This window comes from Alligator mississippiensis, chromosome 6 (assembly GCF_030867095.1).
Source record: "Alligator mississippiensis isolate rAllMis1 chromosome 6, rAllMis1, whole genome shotgun sequence".
NCBI lineage: Eukaryota > Metazoa > Chordata > Crocodylia > Alligatoridae > Alligator > Alligator mississippiensis.
In genome coordinates, this window is record NC_081829.1 from 10,507,907 (window position 1) to 10,530,150 (window position 22,244).

A 22,244-nucleotide genomic window follows, 5' to 3' on the forward strand; every position below is an offset into this window, starting at 1 on the left:
GGAAGGCGGACCAGTCCAGCGAGGGGCCGAGCCAGGCCTCAGCGGAAATTCTTCCAGAGGCGCTGGCTCATTCTTCCCTGAAATCAATGGAGTTCAAACCGGCGTGAGAGAGAAGGTAGATTCATGACATAGGTGTAACTCGGGGTACACTCCAGTTCCTTTGTCCTTGGTTTCTTTTTAGGGATAAAGCGTTCCCTTCACACATTTGAAATCTAAACTTAGATACAAATTTTGCAAATGGGAGACAAGACAGAGCTGAACCCTCCCAATCTCTGGGGTGACTGAAGCCTACATCTGCTACACAAGCCCATCCTTTGCTGCCCTTTGCTGTTTTGCAGAGAACACCACTGAATGAATGCCTAGTCTAAGGAGCACTTTTCGAGAGCAAGAGGAGCTGTGACAGAGTGGCTAGAAGAGACGCTGAAAGCAGAGCAGCACAGAAGGAGCATGGATAGACCAGGGTAAAGGACAGGGTGGGAGAGCAACACCGATCCACTGCAAGTAAATGCTAGGTTTCTGATGCCTATTGAGAGCAGCTGGTTGTGTAGCCATGGTGCCAGCACAGGTCACATACAAGGAGAGAGATCAGTGCTGATGGAAATGAGCACTGGATTCATCTGAATAGAAAGGGAGGTTGTGGTTTCCAATTAGCCTCAAGGTGGTTTCTTACTGCATCACTGCCACCTGCACATGTCTGCAGGGGTAACTGTGCACCTCGCCTCCACTGAGGGAAATCCACTGTCTGAAAGTATGGCTTGGTATTGAACATCCCTGATCCTGCAATTGCATGCCCTTGGCTGAGGGAAACCATCTATGCTTTGCACTTCCAAAGGAGGGTGGACACATACAGCATCTGTCTTTAAGACATGCTGAAAAGCCACCTTCTTTGAGAAAAAAACTTCCCACCTTGGAGGGACATTCACCAGGGTGATACTGCTCCCCACTTATTCAGCTTCTTAATCGTGTCAGGGAAAATAAAGAGTCTTCAATCTATATAAAAATACCTTGCAATGTTTTACCCAAGAGGAATGGAAAGTCATGGCCTCCACTAAACCCATTAGGGACTTTGCTGCTGCTCTAAGCTTTATAAAGAACATACCACAGTGATAGGCGACGGTATATAACCCTACAATAAGGAGATCTACACAGGATTCATAGATTCATAGATGTTAGGGGCTTTATTTAGGGGACCTTATTTAGTAGGGCTAGAATATACGCAAAGGCCACACACCTGGCTGTGTGTCTAAGCCTCGAGTCTGAGTCTTGGAGCTTTTCTTATAGTACAAGCACTAATGCAAAGTTAGGAATATGCATACCAGTGTTAGTAATATGCATACCCATTGCCAATGCTCCTGCTCTAGAAGGCCCTGGGGCTCCTTGCTGACCTATGCCAGGGGCAGATGACAGGTATGGGGTTTGCAAACCTTCAGGGCTTCCCCCTTCCCTCTCCAAACCAAAACTAGGAATTAGAGCCAGGATCCACAAACTACCATGAATGAAGCAAAAAGAAAATGATTTAGGGCTGCTCATAACTACACACCAAGCTGATGCAGAGTGTTCTATATGTGCTGATGAATAAGCTGGCAGCTACGCATTGCTAGGCTGGTGCCTGTGCAAGTATCTATTGTTAGATCTCTGCTTGCATAATAAAGCATTTAAGGCAGGCTACGTATCCTATTTAATATCATCATCCTTAGCACCAGCCTCTGTCCTGAAGTGAAGGGGCATGTGGCAGAGCTCTGCAAATGTCACTTAAGCATGTGGGAAACATTCACGTCCCAGATTTTGCGTCAAACGGAAAAAAAAAGTTGTTTTTTTTTCAAAATGACGTCAGCATTAAGGCACTCCATCCCACCTCCACAAACACGTACATGAGTACACCTTTTGAGTAATGCCAGCTTTGCAAACAGAAGAGGAGCCGTATTTGATTCCATGTTTAAGGCCAAAATTGAAATTTTTGGACACCAAAGATATTCAGGGGGTTGGGAACTGATCATAATGAAATGTTGAAAAATTTCCAGGGAAAATCCGGACACCCTCCTCCCCCCATTACTTTCCCCTGATTTCTCAAGGGACAAATTCAGCGCTGATGTAAGCAAAGGCCACTGTGAAAGTCGATGGGGTCCCAACGAGACAGCAGAAACACAACCTGTGCTTCCTCAGATTAAGCAGATCACAATGGCAGCGGCTGAGCAGCAGCAGCGACACCCCAGAGATCTTCCACAGAACCGTCTTCTGCCAGGGCTGCTCAGACAATGCAAACACATCAACGGGAAAAGGGACTTTCAGGAGGGGACATCAGCAGAAACCAGCCACAAAACATCCCCAAACACTGACCAGGTAAAATTACCAACTCAACATCTTGGGGGTAATAAGATAACATTTAATGACCTTGTTAGGCTCGGCAAGCCCCTGGCCAGCTAGCCTCCTAGCAGCATGGGGAAGCAGCCGGAGCCTCGCCACAGCCCTGCCAAGTGACTGTAAGAAAGGATGCCGCTGGAGTTGTGCACCAGGGATCCCCACCCCGCCTTCCCTTTTTACTGGAGTTTTCATTCAGTTTTCAAGCAAGGATTCCCTGATAAAACACGCAGGTAGAGGGACTTCTAAAGCAAGGCCAGGACCATCCATGGAGAAATTGGTCAATACAGCAGCACTCTGGAGAGGAGAGAAAAATCCCTTTCCTAAGGAGCAGCAGGCCTGTGCTGCAGCTAGGCTGCTGGCAAGCTGGCCGCCCAGTCACCATTGTGATGTCCACTTAAAAAACAAGTGTCCTCACCGGCCCCAGAAGTGACACAGTAAAAAAAGGGACAGGAAGGTTTAATGAACATGTCACCAGTCTCCTGCTGGGGGTCACACTTCAGTACCCAGCTCTGTGCCCACCTGCCAAGAGCTTGGCCTGGGCTCATCCCTGCTCTGCTGCTCTGTTTGCTCCAACAACCGATCTGAGGACTCGCCTGTGCTTTCCAGTTTGGCATAGCCTACAAGGCTGATCTGGTCAAGTCGAGGCCAACTCCTGTTCTTCCGGTCTTTGATTGGCGCCACGAGCAGCACTCCAGGCCTGCCAAGGTCCAGGGACTTGGAGTGACCGGGGTTATGGAGCTGTACGTCTGAAGTGACCTCTTTCTTAGTGCATTTGGGGGGCAGGAGCTCCTCACTGGGTGGGACAGGGGGAGGCCCAATGTCCATATTGACCACCACGTGGCTGCTCTGGAGATCATTTTTGGGGGACACACTGCTGTCACTAGGCAAGGGTGTCCACAAGTGCCTCAGCACCTCAGCAGGTGCCTCAGCTGGACTGCCCTCCCCTTCCTCCCCTGCCCCCCGAGCCACAGCCTGTTTCTTCGAGAGGCAGTTGTTTAGCTTGATGACGGGAAGCGGCAGCGTGTTGACAGCTGAGGAAATTACCGACTCAGCCCCATAAGCAAAGGAAAGATTGAGGTTCCCTTCCATGGAGTTGCCCGAACCCGAGTGGATGCTCAGGAGGGAGATGGCAGGCGAATGGCCCTTGTGATGGAGCAGCTGGGCCGTCGTCTGGAGCTTGTTAGGTCCATAGCAGTCGGCCCATTTGTTCCCAGGGCTGGAACAGGACTGGAACCCGCTAGAGGAGAGATCCACCTCGTAGCAGCCCTCCACGCACTCCGCGTTGGCCTTGAGGATGGGCAGGCTAGTCCTCCGCTGGAAGTACCTCTCCTCTGGGCTTGCCACCTGGGGGAGGCCCAGGGTCATGGCATAGAGGCCCTTCTGCATCAGCAGGCGGGTCTCCATGTCCCTGTTCTCGTACAGCATGGTGTTGGCGCAGATGAAAATGAACAGGCCAATGCCCATGATGACAGGGCCGATGAGCTTCAGCTTCTCAGTAGAGGAGAGGTGGTGCGAGTGGGCAGGTGCCTTCACTTCCCTCCTGATGCTCCCCGTGCTGCTGGAGTTCCCTGAGCTGGCCCCAGATCCTGCTACAGATGTGCTCCGGTGAGGCCAGTAACCCACAACAGCAATTGTCATGCCAACCAGGACCACGGAGATGCCCACAATCACAAAGGCCCCTGAGGGTGAGCGCATCCGCAGCTGCGCCTTCACAGTCAGCTCCGGCGGAGGTTTGCGCCGCCTCCTGCGGCCATGCCGCCGGGAAGGAGGGGCAGGTCCCGGCGGCTTGTTCTCCAGAGTGTCCTGGCTCTTCATGGCTCCCGCGGCTTCAGCACTCCCCGCCGTCATTGCACTCCCGTTGTTGGGTCTTTCTACAGGGTCAGGAGGGAAAAAAAAATAGATGAACAGAAGAAATCACTAGCGGGCAGTGGAGGAGGAGGGCTCACATCCCACATACACCTAGGAGCACTGGGCCTCTGGTGGAAAAAAGGGAGACAACACAGTACCAGTGGGGAGGAAAATGGGGCCTGGCTGAGATTGGCTCACATTCAGACTTTTTACCTTCCTCTGTCTTTCTTTCCTGTCTAAGTTTTCCTGTAGTCATTTCTCTTACTCTCACTCAGGAGCTAGACGGTGGCTGACCTGCCAGGGTGGGTCTTTCAAACCCAGGGGCCCAATCCACACCCACAAAATAGTGAGATGACACCTAATGATTTACTTCTTTATTGGTCCTGTTCCTCCAGGCACCTAAATGTTGAAGACTTCAGTGTGCTACCTGCTATCCTGACACAGGACAAGATGACAGCCCCTCTCCCAAAGGGCTCTGGAAAGGACTATGGGTACATGTGCCTCTTTGTACTTGTATAAATGGCTTTCTGTACAAGTGGAGCACATGCACACACACTTTTTTGACAGGACAGATGCAGCCACGTTTAACCAGTCATACTGAGGGCAGCGTTAGCACTAGAGCCAGGTCAATTTTTGCCTAAGGAAGGAAACGGGATTTCATTTTGTCTTGTTCAGGATGTCAAAGGACCTTACAAACACTAAGCAATTTAGCCTCCATCAGTGGCACCTATAATTATTCCACCTGATTTGACAGCTAGGAAAACTGAGGCACGGAGAAGGAAGCGACTGGTCTGAAAGCCTTGCAGCTGAGTTTGTATGGATCAAAACCTAGCTTTCCCAACTCCCAGCCTTCATGCCTTGCCAGCAACCCTCTTCCTCTGGGCGGCCTGGAAAATGACTTTGCCGGGGTGGGGTTGGAAAAGCCTCATCAAAACAGCAGAGGGTCTTGGGAGCTGCAGGGTCACCCGTTTGCTCTGTTTGCTATCAAAACAAGGATTTAAAACATAATGATCAGCATTATCATTAGGAACTGCTGCTGAGCTGGGTGTCTGTTCATTAGGCCATGAGATTTCATAAATCACGAGCAACTATCACTAATTCAAGAGGTGCTGCGTCCCACGCTCAGCAGGCTGCTCTGGCACAGATGCCGGAAGCAGGACACAACCCGGCCCCTGTTCCCCTGCAGGTTCACGGGGCTGGCGGTGAAGTTTGTCAAAGGAAGCTGCTGCATCGTGAAAGACGCAAAGGGAGTAGCGTGGTGCAGCGAGGCAGGGGTCTGCGTGCGGAGACGTTTAGCCAACCCTCGCAGTTAACTCTGTGTGAGGGCGTCACGCGCCAGATCAGTGGGCGAGAGGAAAAGCTCTTTTCTAATTAAAGAGACATTGTCAGGAGGAGGCTTGGGGATCACTCAGCTGAGAGAAGGTTAAGAGTCTGTTTCACCGAGCTCTGGATCTGCTGTTTACTCCTCGATCTGTGCTCAGCCCGGGGAATGAAACCAGCCTAGCAGGCTTCCCTTCTGTCACACACTGCAGTGTTTTCTGGTGGTCCTGAATTAGCTCCTAGTGTTTTTTGGGGGGGGGTTCAATGCAAATTCCTACACTGAAGGAGCGTGATGATCTCAAAATCCCTGTTTCCAGGAATTTGTGCCTCTTGCATAACAAAAATACCTTCCCAGGTACATATTACTCAGCAGTTTGTTCAATACAAAGCAGCAGAGCCCGTTTTCTAGGTCAGTTATAGAGCTGGCTGAACGAGCTGACCAGGCCCTAGCAGTTACCCATATCGACTTGAAAGAGTTGTTATGGGGCCTGGGAGTATGCTGCTGTGTTAGCAAATAGGCACCGGCTGAGCTGCAAGGGGCTCATGTTTTTGCCAGAAACAACCAAAGCAAACCCCCAAGCAATCAAAAAAGGCATTTTCCACATTAAAAAAGCAGAGGAACATTTTTTTCCCCCTATGTCATGGATCAAAAGCATGGTACAGCTTACCAGCCCTTGACCAATGAGCAACACGGGTTGACTCTAGGTAGGTTTGTGTTCATCCGCCGCATGGAGAACTGTTGGTTAGGCACTGTGGCAGCAAACACTTGGAGGACCAAGCTGGCACGTGGCTGTGCTCTTGTTGACCGGGTTGGGATGCTACGTTTTCGTGGCTTGCAAAGAACCCCTTCACTGTGCCAATGTAACGGACTTGGCGAAGCCTCTTTCCTCCCTTCTCTAGCTGTCTTGGGGCATCCCAGAGCGCACTGTCCCACCGCCTGCAATTCTGGGCATGCTTGATGTCTTGCTGAGGCAGGATGGGAAAGCTGCCCAGAATTTCCCACAATGCATCAATACAAACACACAGCATGGGAGGTGTGGATGTGCCATGGCTGAAAGGCAGAAAAAACTGCAGCGTGGACATGCTCCAAGTTGTGTTACTTGAATGAGGTTAAAGTGACTGTGCTTCTAAATCACAACTTTAGGTCTAAAGCCAGAAAGTAAAATTGATACAACACATGCAGGGAAGGCAGGCAACCTATTTAATTCCGCTGAATGAAGCGCAGAGCCAGCAAACAGCATAACCGGTAGAAAGGAAATTAAATGCAAGGATTCTTCCAGCTTTAATCATCTTAAGGTGCTATTAGTATCACAAGGAAGGAATTAAATACACAAGTTGCATGATGACAGTGTGTTCCTGGTACAGGGCTGTCAAGCTTGACAATTTGAACAAGTGAGATTTAGAAGGAGAAAAAAAATCCACAGCCCACTGATGAGTGAGATTTTAAATGTGCATTTGAAACACACTGTTAAATCTTTTATTGCAAGAACAGGCACTATAAACACAGTCACCTCAGGCTATGGAGTCAGTCCAAAATGAGTGAGATTTTCTCTCTCCAAACCTGCTACTGGGTGAAGTTACCCAGTGTTTTAAATCTTCCCTAATGCATCCCAAAGATTATAGTTTCTTTTCCTCCATGACCCTTTATTTATATTACATTGTCTTCAGCCCTCAATGGACAGCAACTACCATTACAATCTTAGTAGGGATGTGAAAGGTTAATTGTTTAAATGATAAGCACAGTTATACCTGTAATGTGGGTAACGTGCAATCCAGTGGGGCAGGGAAGTGGTGCGGTGACTCCAGTTTTAGGAAGGTGGCAGAACAGTCAGGAGAGAAAGAGAAAGGAGGAGGAGGGACAAGGGATAACTAGGACCCATAGTCTATGAGGTTAAGGAGAAAAACACCAGCTGGCCTAGTGACTTGTCAATTAAACCATTAGCTGCTTCTTCACAGGTGCTGGAAACCAGCTGGAGGGAGATAACAGACTACTTAAAAGTTTAAACCAGCCCTCCTGGGGCAAGGGGGGGGAGGCAAGGCAGCTCCCAGCAGCAGCTGTATCTGGGCAGGTCAGTGCATGGCGTGGGTTTCCCGGCCTTAGGCTCCACACCCCCCTGGCCAGGACTTGGTATTTGTTATAGGTTAACCATTTAACCAATATAATTAGAGGAGGTGCAACGGATATTTTTTAAATGACATTTACATCCCTAAATCGTAGATGTCACCTTCCTGTAAAATGTTACATTAAAACCTTTTTAGTGTCCTTCTGCCTACTTGAATATTAAAAAATAAATAAATAAATAAAAATCTCCATGCCCCACGAATTTTGCAAAGCCACTTTGATGTAAGTTTTGGCTGCTGTAGGGTCAAGTGAAAACCAGTCCCTGGAGTGTAATCCTTTCCCAGAAGTCCCAGGCAAAAGGATTCCTGTAAATTTCCCGTACAACCTCATGGTTAATGCACGCAACGGTCAGGCCTTATTTCTGGCTGTCAGCCATGGCAGCGTCTCTTTGAACTTCATTCCCTTCCTATCTCATTTTGCTTCCCTTAAGCCCCTTATGGTCCCCCTGCAGAACAGTAACACAGAGAGCCAGCTGCTTTTCAGGGCAACTGGCTATAATTGTTCAGGGACAAGGCAAGCAGCACGCCGAATTGACTCTCACTCCAAGGGTCGCCCTTCAACTCTAGACTTAAATTTACCTGTGTCCAGTGTGGATGGGCTCATTATTCTCACCTTTCATTACTGGAAATGACTGGTGTCAAAAACGCTGACTTGGGGAACTGAGGTTATTAGAAGATGTAATTGTGCTAGAGAGATGATTATCGTGAGGTTTCAGGTGTCCATCTCTGTGGGAAAGCACCCTGTCCTTGCACTGCTACTCATGTCAGATCTAATTCAAATTTCCACTGACTTCAGTGGGCTTTGGGTCAGGTCCACGACTTCTCCTGCAGCATGTACGTTAAAAGCTTCAGCACCAGAATGGATGGGAACAGCAGCTAGTTGAGAAAAGGGTAAATGGCCTGTGTAATGGAACCAGATGTCTGTCAAGTGCCCGTGCGAGAAGCCAGCCGAACAGCTGTGGAGGACAAAGGCCAACATTCGACTACAGGCCAGGACAGCTTGGGCAGTGTTGAGCTACCTTCCCTTCCACGCTGCACCACAGCACCTCATCTACGACTGGGATGGGCTGCCTGGGAGCTGACAGTGCACAACACATTCGGTCTACAAAGCAGCTGGGTGTAGCAGGGCACTCTGGACAGGAGAAAGCAGGTGTGTCACCCAACGCCCGGCAGCAGCGAGGGTGGTGGCGGCACAGAGCTGTGACCCCCCACTACCAGCACTTACGCATCCCTAGGTCTCCTGGGCTGTTTGTTATAAAACTGATCATGCCACTAAACAGACAACCAGGAACACCCCTGCCTTCTCCCACCCCCCAGAAATGCATTCAGCTGACTTGGTCTTCTCCTCTGCTATTTCCCATCCACCTACCAGACTTCCTGCCTCAAAGGCACCTCCGCTTAGCTGAGGTGGCACCAACAAAAAGCACGAGCGCTGCATGTTTTTCAAAGTTTGGCATTTAATGCTCATTGACAGAGATGGCTGTTCCCGGAGTTCAGAACCATTATTTTTATTAATAGAATCCCCAACGGTTACATAAGCTTCTTTCAAAAAAAAAAAATCTAACATCGCCGTCAAATTCTAAAACTCCCAGACACTGACACGCGACTTAATTGATTAATTCAATATTTTAGCAACAGCACAAAAGTTTGCTAAATATAAAAGACAGAGACTGAGGTCCTGTTGGCTCTGCATGGACAGGAGGGATCCCACAGTGCTTCCGGTACAAGTAGCAGATTGTTCCTGTGTCCTCAAATTCAAAGTTCCCCCTTTTGCTGTTTGCTGGTGGCTAATTGGCCTCTGCCTCCACCCCAGAGGCAGCTGCATTTCACCAGGGCTGAATGTTGGCAGACTGTGAAGGTTTTGGGGTCCCAGAGGATGAAAGATGCTATAGAAATGTAAATGTCATTAGCATTATAGAGTGAGATAACTGCTTGGCTGCTAAACTGGGAGTTGAGAAATTATGCTTCCAATCCTTGCAATAAGCCTTTCATTAAAAAATCAGAACTATTTCTCTAATCCCCCCATCACTGAGGCATACTGATAGCTCCCCTCAAAACCCAGCTCCTGGTTCCCTCTACACACACACACACACACACACGCACACACACTTTCCTAAAATCCAGAAACAAATCTAGTAGGATCTTGCAAAAACAAACTTAGATACAAAGTATGTGGGAGACGGGATAGGATTCTATGCAGATGCACTGTATTATGCATCCCCCAGCACCCCCAGACATACCTGGAGGCACTTGATTCTTGATGGCGATAGCGCCACATGCCTGGGTGTGCAAAGCTGCATGCAGCTGGTCAGGTTTATTCAATGGCATATTCATTTTGAGCATACCCCTCTGGCAGTTTCAGAGTTCAAACAGAAACCCTGCATGCTGCATTAGAAGCTTCTAAAGGACCTTTCACATCTGATGATCTCATCATCACCCACATGAGCCAAAGGAGTATCATGAGCCACATTTTACACATGGAGAAACTGAGGCACGGAAAGGGGAAATGACTTCTCCTAGGCTGTGCTGCAAGGGAGGGGAAGGGCTGGGAAAGGATCTCAGGACTCTGGGATCCCATTCCTGTGCTCTAACCACAAGGAGCAGAGACACAAGACTTCCTCTTCCCCTCAGGAGAGACTCGGACCTCCCTGGCAGCATTAACTCTTACTCCTTAATCCCCTGCTCCAACCACTAGACCTTTGATTCCCAACCAGAGTGATGCTGCACCCTGGGGTATCTTGAGATCCTTTCAAGAGTGCTGCAGGGTGCCATGCAACGTTACCAGTGTTAGGTGGTGTGCAAACATGATTCCCTAGATAAACTCAGAGATTTCAGATAAAAACCCATGGTGTTAAAAACATTCTGGCCTCTTGTGGTCTTTCCAAATTCTTTGCAACAGAAGAATTGCTCTATTATTTTTCTGTAGTCAAAAAACAAGGGAAAACTAAGAGCTGACATTTTCCAAGAGGTGACCTGAGTCTAAAACAGGTTTAGAACTACTGCACTGCAGGTGACCTACATGAGGGCTTGGGGATGAGGAACGGGAGCTCCTGGTTACCTTTATGCTTCTCCCAACAGCCAGAAGCAGAGTCCTGAGAGCAGACAGGCCAGCTCCTAGGACCTGGCTAAAGGAGACCCTTGAGAATCCCTTGCTAAAATCCCAAACAGCAGCAAGGGTTGGAGGAATTCACTCCCTTTCAAAAGAGTCTGTCTCTGTCCGCTCTGCGCTCAGTGCCACATGTGCCTTGCATCTCTGACTCAGAAAACTGCTTGAGAAACAAGGGCGATTGTATTCTTCTTGTTGCTGCACCAAAGAGGCAGGTGTTAAAAATCTCCTACAGCAAAACATATTGCTCAGGCTCCTTTAAAATGTTTCCTTTCACTATGCCAGGTACAGGGCTGTCATCTACACAGCAGATGCTAGAGAACAGGGGTGGCCAACCTGTAGCACAAGTGACACAAATGGCACAGGCAGCTTCTGTGCGACATGCAGCAGATCAGGAAGGGGGTGGGTAGCATAATGGCAGATAAGACAGGGAGTAGAAAAAGGAGCAGCAAACCAGACAGGGAACACATGATGGGGAGCAGAAAGCAGAGCAGCAGATTGGGGAGGGGAAGGGGATTGGAGTGGCACTTGAAGAGGGTGGGGTACTTAATTTGCGGTATGCATCCCAAAAAGATCATCTCTCACTGTTTTAGAAGCAGAGTCTACATCAGGGGTGGGCAAAATGCGGCCCGGGGGCCGGACCATTCTATCTGGCCTGCGGGGCCTCTAAAATTTTTAGAAAATTAATATTAATCTGCCCTGGCTGCCTGTCATGTGGCCCTCGATGGCTTGGCGAAACTCAGTAAGCGGCCCTCTGCCCAAAATAATTGCCTGCCCCTGGTCTACATGTTTGCTGCTTTCTCCTTGAATTAAGTCCCAAAATTCATTTCTGTTTAAATGCATTCCCCAGTCCCTCATCCCGTCCATGCTGCACTCCTGGGACACAGAGATCTCCAGGTATGGAAGGAGGCTTTCACAGGAACCCCCCTGTAACGATACTGGCAGAACAGGACTCACGGATCTGTCGCAGGTGCTCTGCACCACATGGCTTTTCCCTGAAGCCCGGATAGGACACTCGTTCGCTGTACTACTCTGCCACCATTTCTGGATCCATCCACCTCTGAGGCGGTCTCTGCAACAAACACACCTAGATAAGATGTGCTTCCAGGTGGCATCTGCTTTTCAGTGGAGTCCTTCAGAGCCTCTCCCTAACTGCACCACAGCAGAACAGTGACAGAATCGTAGAAAATCAGGGTTGGAAGGGACCGCAGGAGGTCATCTAGTTCAACCCCCTGCTGAAACCCCCAGCTAGATCATCCCAGTCCAGGCTTTGTGTAGCTGGGTCTTAAAAACCTCCAAGGATGGAGCTTCTACCACCTCTCTGGGCAACCTGCTCCAGTGTTTTACTACCCTCCTAGTGAGAAATATCCTAATATCTAACCTAAACTTCCCTTGCTGCAACTTAAGACCATCGCTCCTTGTTCTATTATGTGCTACCAGTGAGAACAGTCCAGCTCTTTCGAACCACCTTCAGGTAGATGAAGGCTGCTATTAAATCCCCTCTCAATCTTCTCTTCTGCAGACTAAGTAAGCCCAGTTCCCTCAGCCTGTCCTCAAAAGTCACGTGCCACAGCCCCCGAACCATTTCTATTGCCTTCTGTTGGATTCTCTCCAATTTGTCCACATCGTTTCTGCAGCAGGGGCCCCAAAAGTGGACTCAGTACTCCAGATGTGGCCTCACCAGTGCTGAATAGAGGGGAATAATCATTTCTCTTGATCTGCTGGCAACGCTCCTACCAATGCAGCTCAGTATGCTGTTAGCCTTCTTCACAATAAGGGCACGCTGTTGGCTCATTTTCACCTTACTGTCCACTGTAACCCCCAGGTCCTTTTCTGCAGGGCTGCCGCTTAGCCAGTCAGTCCTGAGACTTGCCCCTGGACAGCACAAGAGGCACAGGGAAATCAGGCATTTACAGAACTTTTTGGGCCAGGAAGGCAGGATCTATGCCTTCCTGCAGGAGGGAAAGGCATTGCAGATGCTGTTGCTCTGGAAGCAGCAATACAGGGAACCTCCAGTCTTGCATGCTCACACTCTTTCTGTACATGCAACCCCACCACTTTCTTTGCAGAAGCCCCAGACCAAACTAGGTGACCTATGTTCCCAAAGGCCAAGCCCAGACACTGCTCCAGCCCTCAACACTGCCAGCTCTTATGATACTGACTGCAAGACTCTTAGTTTTTGGTTTTGATCCCTGCAAGTTTCCCAAAAGCGGGAAACTTGACTGTACAATTTTGTGGTAACGGGGGAACTGTGTTTGCACTTTCCCTCTGGCTTGCTCCTTCAGGTTTCTGGCTAGGAGCAAGCATGACTAGGGGGCATCTGAACTCCAATGCCTCAGGGCTTGGGGCCTGCGCAGAGGATGCCTGCCATGGATTGGGGAGTATCTGCAGTCTCAGATTGATGGGTATGGGAGGGTAGAGACTTGCCCAGTGGCAGAGCCACACAGGTTTGAATGACTGAGCTCAGCTCAGTCGATCTGAAATTTGGGACCAATTCAGCCTTCAGCCAAAAGAAAAAAAGACTCTTAGTTTTAAGTGGAAATAAGGAAAAAAAAAACCCAAAGAACAAAAAAACCCCGGAAAGAGAGAGAGAGAAATGTGACCCGAGTACATCTTACAGGTTCAAGAAACTGATGGCACATAAAGGCACCCTGAAGTAATTATTTTTTTAAATGTTATGATTTTGGGGAGGAAGCTGACTCATGATTTTCAAATCATGGGGTTTGCAATACTGCAAGCATGTGTTGAAAACTGCTCTATTGGGCTGAGTGAGCAGGAGTGCAATCCACTCAGAGCCTTGGACAGAAGAAGAGAGGAGTCTGGAGCAGTCTGAGGGGATGAAACCTCAGGAGAGAAAGGAGTCCCCTTAAATCACTCTTCATCCGCCAAACAGAGCTCCAGTCTGGATCTCCAAAATGGGTGCTTAAGTCTCTCTCTCCGACTAAGCTTTGAACTAGCACAGACAAGATTGTAAGAAATTTCAGATAGAAGGTTTATCTATCCCAATTTTAATTCCTCTCTCTTCCTCTGCAGTATTCGCAGCACTGGTTCTCCTAAATTCAACTCCCAGCTCTGACCTAGAGTTTTAAGTGAGTCACTTAATTTCTTCCTGTACCCTAGGGAAAGGGTGACAACTGTCCTCACCCCTTCGCAAGCTGGACTTGCGGGACTGGAAAGGGCTGTGCCAGTGTCAAGTGCTAAATTACAATTGCCATGTAAGTCATAATCAGCTTTGACTGTAATACATGCAATGCTTTTTGCAGGCCCCTTTCAGCCCAGTAATGGGGCAGGCAGAACAGCATCCACACCATTTTGGATGTCTTCTCAAGACAAGCATGGGGAGAATGCGTCAGAGCCCTGGGCCCACTCCAGCCTCGACCAAGCCAATGGAGGTGGATGGAGCTTTTGCAAGACTGCATCATGCGAGCAAGACCTAATCCACCCAGACACAGAGTATCTCGGAGAGGAGCCTGAGAGGGTCCCAAGGAAGTACTGCATGCAGAAAAGTCTATCCAGTATTCACCTGCCACACCGTGATCCTTGGCCCTGAGACAGGTGCAGAGCTACCTCCACCATCGTGTTTCCTTCCACCCACTCATTCCTACGTGGGAAACAGCAGACTTGGCACCAGAGACACTTGTACACCAGCTCATGGCTGCTGGGAGGGGACGGGGAGCGCTGCACCATGCAAGCTATGACAACCAACCCCGGAGTCCACCCACTCTGGAAGGTGATGAAGAATCATAATTACAGTCTGCACTGAGACATGACGGTTAAAAATAATTCCTTTTCATTTTTAACCTCCCAGCGCTACCAGTGCTGGGGAGGGGGGCAAAATGGTGGGTGCTCATATTCCCTGCAAAGGCAGCAGGGCTGAGGTGCGGGATCGTGTCCCTGGAGCAACTCCTCCCCAGCACAGAAACAGCAGAGACGATGCCAGGCCTGGCTTCATCCACACAAGCCAACAACGGGCCTTAATCTTGACTTGCAGAGTCTGAAGGGCAAGTTCACTTGGCCCTTCACCTCTCTGAGGAAGTGGCCAACTGGGCTAGTACTGACTGCCATGATGAAAGGACAAACCCAGAGTAAGTTGCCAACCGACCGCCAGAAGCCCCAAGAACTGGATAGAAGTTGGCACCATATACATGTAGGGAGTCAAGCCAGCGTCCCTGCTGAGAAAAGCCCACCCACGACCAGCAGTAAATAACCTGAGGGGACAGATGCTCCTCTCACCCAAAATAGTCACTTCAGGTGAGAACGGAGGTGACCTGGGCAGGACGCAGCGTGGATGCAAGCTTCCCCCCGGTCCGCGCCCCCACGGCTGCCCACCCACCAAAGCCGAAAGGCACTTCAAAGGTCTGAAGCAATAAAAGGCCACGCAGAGAGGACAGAGCTGCCGTGCAGCCACGTGTGGTGGAGCTCCTCTCCTCTCCCCGGCCCTGCTCTGTTTCAGTGAGAACAGCAGCCAGCAAGAGAGGCCGCCGCATCTGCAAAAACATGAATGAAGCCACGTCGCGTCGCTCCCGACACCCCTGCGAGCGAATGACAGTGTCAGGGCAGCTGCTGGGCCTCCTCCATGAATGCCTCAGGAAACAGGCCAACGACTGGACAGCATCCAGAACCTGTTGCCAGAGCAATGGCTACAGGAGGCAGAGCTGCTTCGGAGGAAGGTGGAGGGCCGTTACTGGACATGGGATGGAAAATCCCCAGGTGCTGGGAGTCTCAGTTGCTTGAGCAATAGTTCAGGGACTCTTAGGAGCCAGGCAGAGCTGGAGGGAGGGAGCAGGGAGTGTGCCATCTGCGGGTACCACGTGGACAGCACTCTTAGCAGAGTTGGGAGTGAATGGTGAGGAAAAGGGGAGCTCTGTCCTCTCCATCTTAGAGACCCTTGGGGGACACCTGGAAGAAGGCTGAGCACTGAAGCTCTCCATCATGCTATGACACACCAGCAGGAAGCTGGAAGGCTAAAGAGACCTCTCTGAGGGCACGACCGCTTCTCAAGGACACACACGGGAGCGTGGTGCATAATGCCAGGCCTTCCCAAACTGCGGAGAGGATGGGAGATGAGGGGGGCACTGAGGGTGTGACACTGGAAGAACATGCAGAAGGATTGTGCTGGACTGGCAATGGCATACAAGGAGACCACGTCTGTCCTGGGAGCCAGAGTCCAACGAAACCTGAACACGGCTAACTTAAACGGTGGAGGTGGGAAGAGATGGAGGATTACTGTGGGGGGGGGGACATATTGTCTGTGCTCACAAAACTGGAGAAAGAGAGAGGCAGAGAAGTGGGGAGAAATAATATGACCAAGGAAGCGGGGAGATGCTGGCAAGGTGGGAAACCAGGAATTAAATTAGGAGGCTGGGAATGGGGTGGGGAAGGGAAATGAAACCCATGGGATTGTGTAGTGGTTCTCATGCCTTAGCTCAGTGCTATGACAGCCAAGTCCCCTGTGCAGCTGGGAAATGATCTGATTAAAAATCACTTCAGTTGGTTTAGTTTGTGGCCTCTTCTCCCTTTCGTTCTGCGCTACTGAGAAATACCTCCATATCTGCCAGCCCCCTCACCCGCTCCATACTTTGCTGTCTGCTGTACCCCGCTGACCCCCACGGGGGGTCATCACAACCGCCCCTCACCACGAGTGTCTTAACACCAGACAAGGCTGCTAAAAGACAAAAGAATGAGCAGAAGCTTTTAGCTTAGTGATTTCACATAGCCCTTGGCTTCAGCACCAGTGCTCCTGTGAATAAGGTTTAACCAGGCGAGTAAGTTTGCAGAATCCGGTCCTCTCAGCTTCTCTTTCCACTCAACTCTGCAGTCTCTTAGCAGCAAAGTGAGGTGACCTAAGAGGCCTCTTTCATCTGCAATTCACCTCCCAGAGCTCATGCAGGCTTGCTCTCTGCTGTATCTGTTCCAGTACTTTGTCTAGTCCAGGTTTAAGCAACTCAAGCAGTGGGGATTTCTCACACTTCTCCAGTCAGAGTCCTCTGCATGCCGACAGGTCGCACAGAGTCCATGCTTTGTCTGGTTTTCAACCTTGATTTTCCGTTGCTCAGCTCCATCCCTTGAATTTTAGGGATGTATCCTTACCTTGAACAACGGTGCTCCCCTCCCATGGGAGTTTGCACCCTTCAAAGTAGCTCATTGTTATTCACTCCCTTGCTTCTTTTCATTGCATAGGAAAATCAACACTGTTCCATCAGAAAGAAAATGAAATAGAAACAGAAAAACCTCTATCTTTCTCAACCAGAGCTCCCTAAAGTGGATGTAATTGCTCACTACATATCAACAGCTCCCTGTAAGTATTGCCTCTGTCTTGGCTTGGTCCAAGTGTCACGACAGTTGTGATACTTATGGCCCTGCGTATCACCAGCAATGTAACCTGATGCTGTGGTGTCCTGACGCAGAAAGCATATGAGTAGCTTCCAAATTAACCGAGGCTCTTTTTAATCACTCAGTTAATTTGATTTTTCCACAGCACCTTTCAAGCAAGGGTCTACAGGGCTTTATCTGCATTAGGTGTTAACCCACTGCATTTCACAGCCAAGAAGGTTGAGAAACAATATCCCCATCTAATATACAGATTCACTGAGCCACAGAGGGAAAACAGGACACATGATCCCAATTCCCAGTCCTCTGGCCTAATCACAGGATCTGCCCTCCTCTGAACATCCTGCTTGCTTAAAGGAGAGGGAAAGACAGGCCTCATCAAACATGGGGCCACTTCACGTCAAGCAGCCACTTTGCTCTTTGCAAGGGAACAAAAGTCCATTTCAGACAAAGAAAACTCGAAGCACAACAATCAGTCTTCCTTACAGGGAAAGTAGGAAAGAAAGAAACCAAATACATCCCTAGGACATCGTTACGAACCCTCTGCGTTTCGCACAGAGATACTGCCCATATAATGACCTACCTGCAGCAACATGTTGGGGATTGCAGTGTGCAGACGAGTTGGTGTGTCCTATATCTGTCTATGTCTGGACCGAATCCTTTGTGATGTTATATGCTCTCAACTCCTTCTTCAAGTGGGAAGGAGGGTGCTCAGCACCTTGCAGTATCAGGCTGAAGGAGCTTCTTCAAGAAGCGTGCTCCATAGAGGTCCAGCAGCCAGAAAGGTAGTGACACTGCCAAGGTGTCCTGGTACCTGGTTCTCTCTTGCTCTGGGGTCAGCTCAGCAGCTGTAACCCCAGTTTCTTTCCAGCAGGAGAGGCAGATGCACAGGATGTTTCATCGCAGAACGGGCTCCTGCAGGACAATGGATTCTGACCAGAATTTGTACCTCTAAGAAAACAGCCCAGCTGCAGGATGCCAGGGCAGGAGATGCCCTGGACTCCAGCAGATATCTGGCCCCACTGGCCCTGCAAGAGGTAGCCAAATCACTGAGCATGCTGCTGACCCACGTGACAGCCTGGCCAGCCCAGACAGTGGGTTAGCAACCACCCGGACTTTATGTAAGGGGAGCATAGTTTGCTCTGGGTTGGTTTAGGGATGGAGCATTGATCTGCTGGGTCCTGTGGGGGGTATTCAGAACTCCTGGGTTGTTTTTCCCCCCCAGCTCTGCCATAAATTCATTCTGGAAGTTGAGGTAAAGTCATTCAAGGGTGCTACAGTCAGTCCCTCAGCCAGGATGAAGCCTGTAGATAGCAGCAGAACTGGAGCAAGCAGTGAGCGTACAGGTAACAGAACCAAACTGCAAAGTGACCCAGAAAAATCAGAGCAGAGGGCACTGCAGGCTCCAGAGGGAAGACTGAGCTGCAAGGCAGGCGCTTGGGGGGCGGGCTCCTCCACCTGCCACCCCAGAGGACATGAGACCTGGTCACCCAGCGCCTTCTGGTCCCAACAGCAAGTTCACCCTGACTTCTTCGGGGCGTTCCCTTCTCCAGTGTGGGGCTCCGCACTAAATAAAATGATTCTTTTCTACAGCTCTGGCAAAGGAGATGATTGCTAATTACACAGCCTGCTTTAAGCAGATTTGCCCTGCTAATTAAACTCATCTCTATGGCTGGGAAATGAACTCCAGCCTCTCCCAAGCAGGAGAGCAGGCGAGTTAGATGGCCACTTAACTCATTACAGCACAGAGGGGTGGGGGAGGCATCTGCCCAGCTCCGCGCCAGCCCGCCCGCCGGGGAGCCAGAAACACGGGCGACTTTTACGATCCTCCTCCGAAAACAGGACATTTGCAGTGCTCAACTTTTCGACAAGCAAAAAGCGTAAAATCCGGGCCTCTTCCTTCCAGAGAAAGCATCGACCTGATCCGTCCTCTGAGCGCCTTCATTTAAGAGAGGGGGGCTACAGCGGGATTTCCTCTCCAAACGCCTACAAGTGGGAAAGCTGCGCAGGGAGCCGGCCAGGCCGCCGAGCCGGGGCAAACGGTGCGCGTGAAAGCATGTTGAACAAGCAGCGAGGAAAATAAAAGAGCTCCCCTCCCATCCCCTCCATCCACCCCAGAGAGGGGAAAAACCCCGGCCGGGGACTTGGAGGGGGGTGCAGCCGGGCGCTGCGTTTAGGACTCCGCTCCCTCCAGCCCCTGCGTGCCGGCCTGGGCTGGGGCGGGAAGGGGAGCGGCGCCGGAGGGGCGCATCCCCCGGGAGCACCTGCAGCCCCCGAGCCGCCGCCCCTGCCCCCGTCCCCGTCCCCGGGCCGGGGCCCCGCCACTCACCGCCGCCGAGCCGCCTGGGCGCTGCTGTCGGAGGCGCCCGGGGCAAGTTGGGCGCCGTCGGGGGCGGGCGAGAGCGGGGCGCCCGGGCTGCCCGTCGCCGCCGCCGTCCCCGCCCCGCGCTCCCGGCCGCGGGCAGGGCAAGGGACCCCGGTCACGCGCCGAGTCGCATCGCCAGCTATTCCGTGCACGCAAGCCCGGTTTCAGGAGCAGAAAGTCTCTCTCCCCGGCGTCGTACCCCCGCCTCCCTCTCGGGGGAAACTTGAGCGCGGGGGGGAGCATTTGCAGGCAGCAGCGGGGAGGGCCCCGCCGGGCCGCCGCCGCCGACAGACGCGGTGCTCCCAGCACATTGTAAGGCGGGCAAGGTACATGGGGGGGCGGGGGTGGCTCGTGGCCAGCGGGAGCTGCTGGAAGCACTTCCCCGCCTCGGCTGTCCCCGTGGTCCTGGGGAAAGGGAGAGACATAGAGCCAGGGCCAGATGCCACGGCCCTGCAGCGTTTTATGGGATTTTGATGCGCGACCGGGAGTTCCAGGAGAAAGTAGCAGTTGATTTTCTTTATTATTTCTTTTTAGTGTGCCGCCGCATTTTCCTTCTGGTCGAAGAGGTTGGCACCGACTGCGGCCATCAGGGACTGCGGGAGCCGCGCAAGGAGGCGGCCTGGCGCTTCGGCCGATGCGCGGCGCTTGGACTTGGCAGGTGCCGATGCCTTGTCCAGCTCCGCCGCGGGCTCGCTGTCCGGCGTGGGGCACATCGCTTCGTATCTCCCTAGCTGTAAAATGGGGAGAAGGATTCTTCCTCCTGGCTGTGGCTTGAAGTGAGATCCATTACCTACTTGAGCAAACTCCGCCGAGTGAGGAGAGCCTGCAGGCAAAGATCTCCTGCCTTGAAAGCACATGCCCCACTTACTGTAGCTGAGAAAATCTCTGCAATAGCTGCCAGTAGCACGTGGCCTTGGAAGCACACTTTTTGGCCCGTGTGCCACAAGTTAAGGCCTGCTCCCCATCCTTTCTCAGGTGCCATCCTCAGAGGCATATCTGAATGTGAGGGAGGCTCAAGCCTCTGGCCTCATGGAGCTAGGTTAACCTTTCCTTGGCCCTACGACCCTTGCAGATTTATATGGAGGGGAATAAAAGCCCTGAATTCAATGCTGGCTGCAGAGCCAGGGAAGGGTTAACCTGGCCCTTGGCACTGACACCTCCTCTGGTAGCATCATCCTGCCCTCGCTCTGCTCCACTTGGCTGGAGGCTCAAAGCCCGCTGCCCCCATTCCAGCATCTCCTTTTACTGTGTGCCTGGGCCTCGTGTGCCACTTGTGGGACATGTGCTGTGCATTGGCCACCTGTGGCCCAAAGTGGATGACTGACTCTTTCCAGGAGAGGGCAGAGTACATGAACACTTCCTATTTCATTATCAACTCTATTTATCCCCCTCGCTCATGTACTTATGGTACGTGACTTTATTATTCACAGGCTTCAAGTCAGACTTTTGGAGACCAAATATTTGACATCATCCCTTGAAGAAGTGTTTAAATTGAGTTCTGAAGGTATATTGTCTACATGCGCATAGGAAAGCTTGTAAAAGCAGTTTGAGCTATGCTGGTACATGTCTTTTCCTCTGAAATATAACAACTGATCCAAAACAAGTAAGAAGCGGTGCGATAAAAACAGGCCTCGAATAAAGTTACAGACGTGAATGTATCCGCAATGCATTTCCATAGCAGCGTGATGAACAATTGACCTCAAGTCAGAATTGCAGTTGACATGGTGATGCACTGAAACAACTGACCACATTGCTCACACTTGTACAAGCTACGTGTTAATGCACCAAACACATCCAGTGCTGGAGAGGAGGCAGGCACTTGCTGCATAGATTCAACTTCATCGGCCTACGCGTTGTTGGTGTCTAGAAGCCTATTTACCAGCTCTTTAACGAGGAAGAACACTCCTTGCCATCCCCTTCCTCTCCCCCTCCCCACCCCTGTTCAGGATGGCACAGGGAGAAATCCTCCCAAGAAATTTCTGTTGAAATCAATCACTGTTGTGACCAAGGGCTACTGAGTTTGGGGCCCTGTGGAATTACAGGTCTCCCTTGAGAGCCATGGGGTCTGATTCTCCACTCAATCCCAGAGGCCCTTAACCTGGAAGCAAGCACAGGGTTTTTCCTAAGGGGTCTACCATAGGCACAAGATGGAGCACCTGCCAGGTGGCTTGTCCAGTGGGCAGAGAAGGAAACTAGCTTTCAAAGGGTCTTGGGGTCTCTTCCCAGCTTTGCCACTGACTTGCTGGCTGGCCTTTTCACACCTCTCCATCTCGCATTACCTCCTTCACTAGGGTATTGCAAGGCTTAATTAAAAAGTAATGTTTGGGAAGCACTTTTGAGGTCCTTGAATGAGAAGGGCCAAAGATTATTACTCTGAGTTTCAGATTGCTAGCTCCACTCTTGAATCAGAGTGCTGCAGGGCTGACCCCCATGCACCAAAGCAAATAAAGGTTTCCAGGGAAGGATTATTCCGGGTTGTGTTTTTAAAAACATTTAATACCACATTTAAGTCCCCATTCACCGCTGTCTGAGCCTGTCTACATCCAGCATACGCTAGGAAAAAAGAATTCTTCAAAGGTTTGATTTCTATTCAAGCTCGATACAGAGGCTTGCCAGGCCTTCCCTGATGGTGAACAGCACATCCTCTGGCACTGAATGCTCCAGGGGACCTATAGTCTCCATAGGCTGCTTTGGGAGCTGGGGTCTTCTGCTTCACCACAGCACCAGCCAGAAGAGTGACGCCAGCACTCTGACGGCTACAGTGAACAGCCCACCTAGGACAGCCCACCCATT

General features: G+C 50.8%; 1 protein-coding gene and 1 long non-coding RNA gene across 2 annotated transcripts; one reads left to right on the top strand and one right to left on the bottom strand.

Moving 5' to 3' along the window:
• Nucleotides 1-2,362: 2,362 nt before the first annotated feature.
• Nucleotides 2,363-19,493, bottom strand: TMEM200B (transmembrane protein 200B). The gene is made up of 2 exons (XM_019488662.2): nt 19,416-19,493; nt 2,363-4,232 (listed from the first exon to the last, which is right to left on the bottom strand). Exon 2 carries the CDS (start codon nt 4,207-4,209, stop codon nt 2,851-2,853), a length of 1,359 nt encoding a protein of 452 aa, XP_019344207.1. The 5' UTR covers nt 4,210-4,232; nt 19,416-19,493; the 3' UTR covers nt 2,363-2,850.
• A 203-nt stretch (nt 19,494-19,696) lies between these two features.
• Nucleotides 19,697-21,916, top strand: LOC109283481 (uncharacterized). The gene is made up of 2 exons (XR_002090648.2): nt 19,697-19,763; nt 19,986-21,916. It is a non-coding gene; the product is annotated as an uncharacterized LOC109283481 (long non-coding RNA).
• The last annotated feature ends 328 nt before the right edge of the window (nt 21,917-22,244 follow it).

Excerpts from the sequence above, each read along its gene's own strand:
- TMEM200B (XM_019488662.2), bottom strand. The coding sequence starts at position 4,209 with ATGACGGCGGGGAGTGCTGAAGCCGCGGGAGCCATGAAGAGCCAGGAC.